This window comes from Hyperolius riggenbachi, chromosome 1 (assembly GCF_040937935.1).
Source record: "Hyperolius riggenbachi isolate aHypRig1 chromosome 1, aHypRig1.pri, whole genome shotgun sequence".
Lineage (NCBI taxonomy): Eukaryota > Metazoa > Chordata > Amphibia > Anura > Hyperoliidae > Hyperolius > Hyperolius riggenbachi.
In genome coordinates, this window is record NC_090646.1 from 659,441,301 (window position 1) to 659,451,868 (window position 10,568).

Here is a 10,568-nt window from a genome sequence, read left to right on the forward strand (position 1 = left end):
TTCAAATTATGTGAACCATTATGCAAGGGTTGGAACAGATGGACTCTTGTGTATAACGTCCCCCTGTGACCTGTCTTGCAGTTACTGAAAGCTGTGCCGGTTGGCGTGGGACAGGTGTACGGATGTGACAACCCGTGGACCGGTGGCATTTTCCTGGTGGCTCTGTTCCTATCCTCCCCGATCATCTCCATGCACGCTGCCATAGGATCGGCACTTGGAATGATTGCAGGTAACGCTCAATGGCTTTTACGATAACTTTTTCTAAAATGAGATCACCAATATGAAAGGATGATGAGTGTAGTGATAAGACGTGGTTCCTCTTTGTAAATATTCATGACAATCAAACAATTGAGCAATATCTATTTCAAGTTTTGTGTACTGGAGGGTGGAGACTGTTGACCTGCGACCAGTGGTGGGCATGGAAATGGACTCTAGGTGTTGATGTTCACCAGAGCAATCAGCAAGGGACCAATCGTTGCTACTCCTATTTCTGCCAACAGTGACCGCCAGGTGGGGGATTTCTAAAATTGTCCCAACACAGATAGGGAGAACTGGCAACATAGTAATGTAGAGATGTCCAGATGTGCTCCATACCACAGGTAGTGATGGTCATGTCTAGGAGAACTCCTGGAGAAGCACATGACCAGTTTGGTCAGGTGATTAGATATAGAAGTCTCTGATTTACTAGTCATGCGCTCAGGGCAGCCATCAGGGGGGGACAACTGGCACTGCAGTGAGGGGCCCAGGGCTTCTGGGGGCCCTGAGCCCCCCCCCCCCCCCCCCCCAAAAAAAAAATTTGATGGAAGGGCGCATATGCTGGCACCGCGTTCCAGCACTGAGACAAGAGTGACATCAGCGCTTGGGAGCAGATGAGTGAGCCCACTAGAGCGGACTTTCTATACTGGGACACCACCTATATCTGGCTACAGGCTACCTATATAATTTCGGATGGCAGCCCTGCATGCGCTGATGCAGGATGTGATCACAGCAAATCAGAGCTTTGCAACAGCTGATCAAACAAATCACATGCTTCTCAATGACTTCTCCTAGACATGACCATCAATAATCACATATAGAGGTCAAGGCTGGTTGATAGCAGGCTTTGTCAAGGTCACAGACTAAGGTCAAGGTTAGCGGAGAGCAAGCTTAGTCAAGGTCATAGGTTGAGATCAGGATTGATGGATAGCAGGATTAGTTGAGGTCATGGGCTGAGGTCACTGCCGGCAGGTTAAAGGTCACAACAGGAACATGGTCAAACAAGCCAGATCAGTAACATGAGCAGCATATAAAGAGTAGTCAGGCCGGCTGGGTTGCAGCAGGTACACTGACGGTCAGAAACAGACTAGAACTAGAGCAAAGCCACCAAGGTGACAGAATGAGTGTTGTCAAAAAGGGACTTTTACGGGAAAGTGATTGGACCACCACTGCCACGTTTACGCCTCTGCTCGAAGTGTAATTAAACCTGACACAGCATCACACAGTAGTGCGCATGCCTCCAGCCATGAGCATAAAGTCATGAACTAAGGTGACGTTCATATTGTTTCTTTCACCTCTTAAAAAAGGGGACATTCTCATAGGCTGATCATGTAGGAGCAGCCCATTAGCCTCTACAGTAGGGGGCGTGTCCTAGACCTATACAGCACTGCTCTGATACATGGAGATGACTTAGCAGGATTCTACCACTCCTTCTGCTAGATGGATATTCCAATAGATATTTTTCCAGTTATGTTTATATCATGAATAGGTAGTTAGTGGAGGTTTGTATGGTTTGCTTATTGATCTGCTTTGTCTACTAACTACAGCCTCACAGTTATTGTTCCCTCCCTGATCCTTGTTTTGCAGGGTTAAGCCTCGCTACACCATTTGAGAAAATCTACTTTGGACTTTGGGGCTATAATTCGGTCCTGGCCTGTATCGCGGTGGGGGGAATGTTCTACGCGCTCACCTGGCAGACCCACTTACTGGCTATTGCTTGTGGTGAGTACAATGTGAACATGAGTATTACAAAGTTAAAGTGAAACTCTGCTATTGTTTAGAAACTGAATATATCTTTGTGCTGCATTTTGGTTTAGCTGTCTGTGGCGCCTCATTCTAACAGATGGAGCACTCGTGGTCAGTACCAGATCCTGAGCCAACCAGGTTGATTCATTAACGTTTAACGCGCCAAGCAGCGCAGGTTAAAGCAGCAACCACACGCTACTGTCAGTGTAGCGTGAAGGAGAGCCGGGACAAGGTCCTCCAGCACCCAAGGCTGAGACACCAGAGTGCGCCCCTCCATCCCTCCCACCCAGCCGTCACACAATGATTGCTATTAGACTAAGAGGTGCCCCAGGGCCCTCCTCAACACTTTAATCTCTAGTTATCTGGCTTGCAGTCACCGCCATGTATCCCCTTTTCTTATTTCTCTTTGCTTCAAACACAATTGGGGAATGATAGCTGAGTGAGTTGTGTGCCCCCTCCTACACTGCGCCCTGAGGCTGGAGCCTCTCTCGCCTCTTACTCAGCCCGCCCTGCGCCCCCTCCTACACTGCGCCCTGAGGCTGGAGCCTCTATGTCCTCTGCCCTACGCCCCCTCCTACACTGCACCCTGAGGCTGGAGCCTCTCTCTCCTCTGCCCTGCACCCCCTCCTACACTGCGCCCTGAGGCTGAAGCCTCTCTCTCCTCTGCCTCGGCCCAGCCCTGGTAGCGTGTGCTCTTAAGCTACGCATGCTCCTTTGAGGTGTCATGCGATGGCATGTAGCGCAACCACGATACTTTACAGTAGTAGTATTGCATAGTATTGTATTAGCGGCCCGCACTGGTAAAGGGGCTGGTGACCCCCTTGACACCTACTAGGCCCCAGACACCTGCCTAGGTGCCTGGTGGATGATCCCGCTCTGCCCTGTACAATTCACTCTGATTTTTACACTTGGTCCTTTTCGCTGCTTTCGACACATCGTCTTCTGGGAACTAACTATTTGCTTGTTGCATTACATATCCCACTCCCTGACAGGTGCCATAGTAATGAGATCATCAGTGTTATTAAGTCCCCCTGTCACTCAGTGGGTGTAACGCTGCAGCCGGTCAGTGTGTGTTACGTACGTTGTGCACACTGGTATGCAGTCTGTCTGAGCCGCTTGTACTGATCCAACACATTCTTCACATTCATATACTGTGCACTGCTCGGGCTTTCTGCTAATTGTCAGAAAAATGACATCAAACACATTCTGTGTCCACTTTCATGTTTAGTAATTGCTCTCTTGTCAGTGAGTGAAGTACAGTGACAGCATACCTCAAAATACAATAGCAAAATGTTCCTGAAAAGCTGACAACTGCCCTGCAGACACTATCAACCATGGTATGACAGGCATTTTTAAAGTGTTGCTGAACTTGAACTTGACTGTAAGCGCATAAAGAGGACCTGTACGTTGTGTTGCCGCCATTTAACCACTTGAGGACCGCAGTGTTAACCCCCCTAAAGACCAAGGCCATTTTTTGTGAAATTGGCCACTGCAGGTTTAAAGGGAACCTAAACTGATCAGGATATGGATTTTTTCTTTTAAAATAATACCAGTTGCCTGACTCTCCTGCTGATCCTGTGTCTCTAATGCTATGTACACACATGCGACAATGATCGTTCGTTGAGAACGACGAACGAACTGTTAATTGATGAAAGAACGACCTAAGTAAAGTTAGTTTTAAAAGGTGTGTAACGATCTGATCGTTAGAACGAACGTTACATCATGTAAAGCAACTATTGCGCTTGCGCATAAAAATGAGAAGTTTCATGGAGAAATAGCGAAATGCGCATGTCACGCCTAGTACGAACGACCGTTTCCAACGATGTACTACTTTTGCAAACGATCGTCGTTGGTAAGAATCCGCCAAGCTAGATCGTTCGTTTTTAACGATCTAGCTCGTCCGTCGTTAGACTTAATGATCATTGGTTGCTTTTTTTTTAAACGATCGTCGTTTGAAACGATCGGGAACGATCGTTTCAAACGACTATAGTCGCATGTGTGTACGCACCTTTATACTTTCAGTCACAGTCCCTGAACAAGCATGCATATCAGGTGCTCTGACTGAAGTCAGACTGGATTAGCTGCATGCTTGTTTCAGGTGTGTGATTCAGCCACTACTGCAGCCAAAGTGATCAGCAGGGCTACCAAGCAACTGGTATTGTTTAAAAGGAAAAATCCATATCCCTTTCAGTTTAGGTTCCCTTTAAGGCCTCACTGCAGGGCTGCACACACAACACAGCAAACAAGTGATTCCCCCATCCCCCTTTTTTCCCCACCAACAGAGCTTTCTGTTGGTGGGGGTCTTACCCCAGTCTCTCCCCCCCCCCCCCCCCCCATGTTTGTATATTGATTTTATTATTTTCATAATAAATTTTACTATTTATTTGTGGGGGTTTTTTGTTGTTTTTTTTATATCCCTGTCCTCCCTTCCCTCGCCAGCCAATCACTGTGATCGGCTGTCATAGGCTGGGAGGCTGAAGGCGGAGCTCCACCAAGCGGAGATGCGCACACATCAGCACATGCGATCTCATGCAAAATAGTGCAGGACCTTACGCCAATCAGCATTAGGTGGTCCTGGGCTGCCGCCAGTCGGCTAATAGTTAAACTGTCTCGCTTGTGATTTCAGTATGGGGGCCGCACATTCGTTTTCAATGTGAATTTGTGAAAACGCACGATTTTTATGCACATTTTGAATGCAAATTTTCATATCTTATTTTTAGAGGACAACTGTAACGAGAGTGATATGGAAGCTGCCATACAGTATTTATTTCCTTTTAAACAATACCAGTTACCTGGCTGTCCTGCTGATCCTCTGCCTCTAATACTTTTACCCATAGCCCCTGAACAAGCATGCAGCAGATCAGGTATTTCTGACATTATTGTCAGATCTGACAAGATTAGCTGCATGCTTGTTTCTGGAGTGATTTAGACACTACTGCAGCCAAATAGATCAGCAGGACAGCCAGGGAACTGGTATTGTTTAAAAGGAAATAAATATGGCAGCCTCCATATTCCTCTCATTACAGTTGTGCTTTAATCTCCATAGCAACATGACATCACTGTGACTACACAGGAAACAGGAAGAAGCATGATAGGAAAACAGATGCACATTGCATTTGCATACGGGATGATTGACTTCCATTATATGCGGATTACAAAAACCGCATTCAATGGAAACTACTCCATTGAAACTGCATTAGTGTCAGTACTACTACTAATGTGAATTTTTGCAATGCAAATTTTCCGTCAGTGGAAACAACCCTATTAGTGAGCACTTATAGGTCTACAGATATATGCCTGAAAAACAATCTCTTTCTCCTCTCCTGCACCCCATTTGTCCCCTGTGATCAATGGAATTCTCTGTCCTCCATTCTGAAAATGGCCAATACCCCCTAACAGCTTCCTGGTCAGCACACTGTTAAACTGTTATATCGCCCACTTGAGCCATAGGGAAACATGGACATTACCTTGCACATTCAGTTGTAACTGACAGCAGCTGATATATAACTGACAGCAACTGGTATATTTCAGTGCTAACAAAATCTTGTCAGAACTGGAAGGGATCACTGTAAGAAGAATATGGTGAGCTTCTGAGAGGAACTGACAGTGAGGTTAGTATGGAATATTCATTTACAGCTACGTCATGTGTTTATTTTAAATAATTTTACTCACTTCAGGTTCCCTTTAAAGCATTTTTATGCGTTGTGTTTTAGGGCCCTTTTCCACTAGCAATCGCAATCACAAATCACAAATGCCAGTGATTGCGATTGCGATTTTTCATTAATTCTGTTATGCGATTGCGATTTGCGATTTTCAATTGCATTGCATTATCATTGTAAAAATCGCTCCAGCAAGCGATTGCGATTTGCGATTAGCGATTTCCAAATCGAATCACTGTAGTGGAAAATACTTCTCATGATTTCTATGATAAAGTAACAACCCTAGCGATTTAAAAATCACTAGCGATTTGCGATTTTGCGATTCAGCAATCACAATCGCTGTAGTGGAAAAGGGCCCTTAATGCTTTTTTTTTTCCTCCATAGCAGTGCACTGGGAAAAAAGATATGTGTACTGTATGTACAGTGCCTAGCACACAAATAACTATGCTGTGTTCTTTTTTTTCTTTCTCTGCCTGAAAGAGTTAAATTTCAGGTATGTAAGTGGCTGACTCAGTCCTGACTCAGACAGGAAGTGACTACAGTGTGACCCTCACTGATAAGAAATTCCCCATTTTATCTCTTTCTTGCTCTCAGAAGCCATTTTCTGCTAGGAAAGTGTTTTATAGTTGGAATTTCTTATCAGTGAGGGTCACACTGTAGTCACTTCCTGTCTGAGTCAGGACTGAGTCAGCCACTTACATACCTGATATTTAACACTTTCAGGCAGAGAAAGAAAAAAAGGAACACAGCATAGTTATGTGTGTGCTAGGCACCGTACATACACATGTCTATCTCATCATGTCACATGTCACTTCGGGTATCCTTTAAGCTGTCGTCAATTCTGGAAATCTCACCAATGATTTACAGACCATTCAACCTCTTTCCTTCTCTTTGTTTTGCAGCTCTATTCTGTGCCTACTTGGGAGCGGCATTGGCTAATATGATGGCTGTGGTAAGTACTTATTTTAATATTAATACTTGCTTTAGGGCTCAGCCACACTATAAGCCCTTTACTGAGCGCTTGTCATCGATTAGCTTCCTGATTGCTTTTTAAAAATCGCTCCCATTCACTTTCATTAAAATCGCGGTAAAATTCGATGCAATTTTTTTGCATACGTGATTGTGCAATCGTAGCGATTTGTACGTGATTTTTACCGTGATTTTAATGAAAGTGAATGGGTGGAATTTTTAAAACGCGTTCAGAAAGCGCTAATCAATCGCAAAGCGCTCAGAAAAGGGCTTATAGTGTGGCTGAGTCCTTCCTGTAGTTTATTCCTTTACAAAACATTTGCTGCTCGTAAATACTCATCATACAAGCATGGGCTGAAAGTAGCACTGAAGTGGGTGTGGTCTAATGTGGTCATTCAGGACTGTTAGGTTATAAAGAGGTGCGCCACCAGCTGGTGACTGTTGGGAAATGTAGAATCTAAGTCCCTTGTTACAAAGCATTGATAATCCACTGGCTCAAGCTTCACTGATTAATGCAAACAGGGCCAGATATACACTTTTTACCGCCCAAGGTCGCTGGTGATAGTGGCCTTGGGCGGTCAAAAGTGCACATTCGGCCCTCGGGGCCGTTTTGGGGGGCAGGAGGGGTCGCAGCATGAGGGGAGAGCATTGGCCATCTACATCAGCAGGGAGGGGGGGACACTCCCCCCCCCCTCCTCACCTTGGGCTCTCCCCTCAGCACTCCCCCTCCAGCATTAATAAATGGCAGCAGCGGCAGGCAGGAACTCAGGCATACCTCTGTCTAAGCGTCTCCACTGATGTCTAACCCTAACGGACCCCAACTGATGCCTAATCCTAACCGACCTCACCCCCAACCAATTCCTAGCCCTATCCGAACCCGGAGTAACATCGGCACATCAGGGCAGAGCTCCAACTAGTGCCAAAGAGACCTCCTTCGCGCTCAGCAGACAGACAGTGCTCTGTTTCGGCGGTTAGCAGTTTTGCCCCGCAGGCACACATCTCTCCTTAATCCTGTACTGTGCAACGTTTCATAACACTCGGGATATTTCCATTTCTCCAGGCCAGACGATTACCGTACTTTAAATAACTTCTTGTCATTCAAACAAATGAATTCATTATTCGGTAGGAGGCTAGCAGCAGTTTTAATAATAATTGCTATGATTAATATTACGCATTTTTATAGTATTGGCATTCACAAAGTGTACTAATGACATTACGCTATTCGCTGTGGCTTAGAGAAAGGTCACAATCTATTCTTCCACTGCCTAAAGCTGGCCACATATGATACAATAAAATGATTTATTTTTCGGCAATTGGATAAAAAAAGTTGTACAGAAAAATCGAAAGCTTATTTTTTTGCTTGTGTGTTGTATTCATTCGAGAAATCTGATCAAATTTCCCGTTTTCGTTTTTGTTTTTTTTCTTAAATACAAGTAGATCAGGACTGACACATTTTTCTGATCAATTTGTATGAAAATTGAATGGTGTAGGATAGATTGTCAATTTTTTGATTTCTTGATCTAAGCAATTTTTTTTCTACGTTTTCAATCAATTTTTTGTTCATAATGGGAGGGGGGGGGGGGGGGAATTGAGCAAACGTGTGTGGTATGGTATATTGACAAAACACACAGGAGATACTCACTTCCCAAACAGTTCTCTGCTGCTTGTATAGCCTGCAGGCTGCTTGTAAGCCAATCAAGAAGTGCACATACACATGACACCTAGTCTGCAGTGATTCATTCAAACAGAAGCTGAGCAAATTCAGCTAGTCGTTGGAGAGGGTTTCAGTTGCATATAGACAATGGCTATATGGCCAGCAGGGGGCACCAGCGTGCAGGATATACCCTCTCATCTGCCCCCCTCCTAACTAAACTGCATGGGAATCTACAGTAAAATTAAAAACAATAATGGTGCACAAGCCAGCCTGGGGCCCCAGGAACTCTCACTGCCCGGGGCCCCAGAACCAGCATGCAACACCATATGTGAGCGCAGCCAAGCCCTGGATCTGCCACACCCAGGAGCTTGTCCTGCAGGCTATACAAGCAGCAGAGAACTGTTTGGGAAGTGAGTATCTCCTGTGTGTTTGGTAAGTCTCAGAGCAGTTGGGGACAAGCTCCTGGGTGTGGCAGATCCAGGGCTTGGCTGCGCTCACATATGGTGTTGCATGCTGGTTCTGGGGCCCCGGGCAGTGAGTTCCTGGGGCCCCAGGCTGGCTTGTGCACCATTATTGTTTTTAATTTTGGTATGGTATATTGCTCAGATTTTTTCAAATGTTACAATCAGAAAAGTTGATTGCAATTCTTGAATTGAAAAGGACATAATGTGTTGTGACTTAAGCTGACCACACACGGAAAAAAATCAATTTTCCCGTATTTAGATAAAAATGATTGGTTGTTCAGAAAATTTGGAAGGTTTTTTTTTTTACTTCGACCAAAATATCATATGCAATTTACCATATTTTTCTGTATAAGTTGATCATTACTTAGGAGTGGAGGATATTTTTGATCATTTTGAAAATTGAATGGTGTAGGATAGATTGTCAATTTCTTGATTTATATATCCAAGCAATTTTGTCTGTTTTTTCAATCAATTTGATTGTTCAGTGATTGCCAAATGTAAGCACTTCTATGTAATATGAGAAATTACCTACACAATCTGATGGTAAATTGCCCAATCAAAGTTAAATGTACCAGGCTTTACTTAATCACCTGTAATAAAAAAAAAAAAAGAACTACGCCTCAGCAAGTCTACGAACAATTTAGATCTTTTTGGATTTCAGAAGTTTAGGCCCGTCTAAGTTTTTAAGTTTTGGTCTTAAAGCAAACTGAGCAGCACCAACAATTTTTTTAATTAACCTCCCCACAACGCTGGTTCTGAATGGAGTGTGCCTTGGGGGGGGGGTTAGCAGGATTACTTGCCCACTCCTCTAGATAAGTAATGCTGCTCACCACAAGTAAATTCAACGTCATTGTTAATATTTGCAGATTGTTGGTATTTCCTACTTGTTTTGGTGATCTGCATTACCTTGCGTGGTTTTATTTTAATAAGGAAAGGTTTGAGGGTGTAGCATGTTGCCAGGGGCAGAACTTAGGGTGCCAGAATGTCTGTGCCTATAGGCTCCTGAGGTGTAAATGGCCCCTGGTTGGATCCATCAAGCACATAAGAAGCATGTCTTAATTTGCCTGGTTTGTAATGAATCACTCTTTGATATCTTCTAGGTTGGGCTGCCATCTTGCACTTGGCCATTCTGCCTCTCGGCGCTGACTTTTCTCCTGATCACCACAAACAATCCAGCTATTTACAAACTGCCGCTGTCCAAAGTCACCTATCCAGAGGCCAACAGGATCTACTATCTGAACCTGCAGATGAACAAAGAGAAGAAGGAGAAGTGTAACGTCTGAGCACATTTCAAAGCTATACAATCCATCCTTCCTATGGACTGTCGCACTTTCTCCAGCCATCTCCCTTCCCATACTGACTTTCGGTCTTTCGGCAGCCAGACACCAGCACTACCAGGAATGAGACCCTCCTCAGAAGAACATTTCTTCAATCATCTACATTCCCGTGCTGGTGAGAAGACCAAGCAAGCCTGTCTTCAGCCGAGAACCACAAAGCTGTCTTGTAGAAGAGCTTCAAATTCAGGCCTAAATCGAATTTCAAATGGTGTGACCATGTTGTAAATATGTGTGAATATGTGATAAAGTATTTTTTTGTACCTGTTAAGATGTGCCCAAGTCTTAAATATGCTAATAGGACCTCCTGACAAACCCTACGGACATAATGTTTGTTAGTTACACCTGAACCACATGATTTACTGCAGTTCCCAAAGAACAGTAGAAGGCGGGGCCATATAGGTCAGCCATGGTCTACCCAGTCTCCCAACATCTACTTGTGTAGTTACTATGTACACAGCGCCATTTAGTGGTTGAAAGGGGATAA

At 44.5% G+C, this 10,568-nt stretch overlaps 1 protein-coding gene across 7 annotated transcripts in view; it reads left to right on the forward strand.

Annotated features, from left to right (window-relative positions):
* The window catches only part of SLC14A1 (solute carrier family 14 member 1 (Kidd blood group)), a 62,664-nt gene extending 52,312 nt beyond the window's left edge, over positions 1–10,352 (forward strand). For all 7 annotated transcript variants that reach the window (XM_068252131.1, XM_068252121.1, XM_068252149.1 and 4 more), the window contains 4 exons: positions 82–229; positions 1,843–1,977; positions 6,563–6,612; positions 9,848–10,352. In XM_068252131.1, coding sequence (XP_068108232.1) covers positions 82–229; positions 1,843–1,977; positions 6,563–6,612; positions 9,848–10,030 — 516 coding nt within the window. In that variant the 3' untranslated portion in view covers positions 10,031–10,352. The remainder of the gene's footprint in view (positions 1–81; positions 230–1,842; positions 1,978–6,562; positions 6,613–9,847) is intronic.
* The last annotated feature ends 216 nt before the right edge of the window (positions 10,353–10,568 follow it).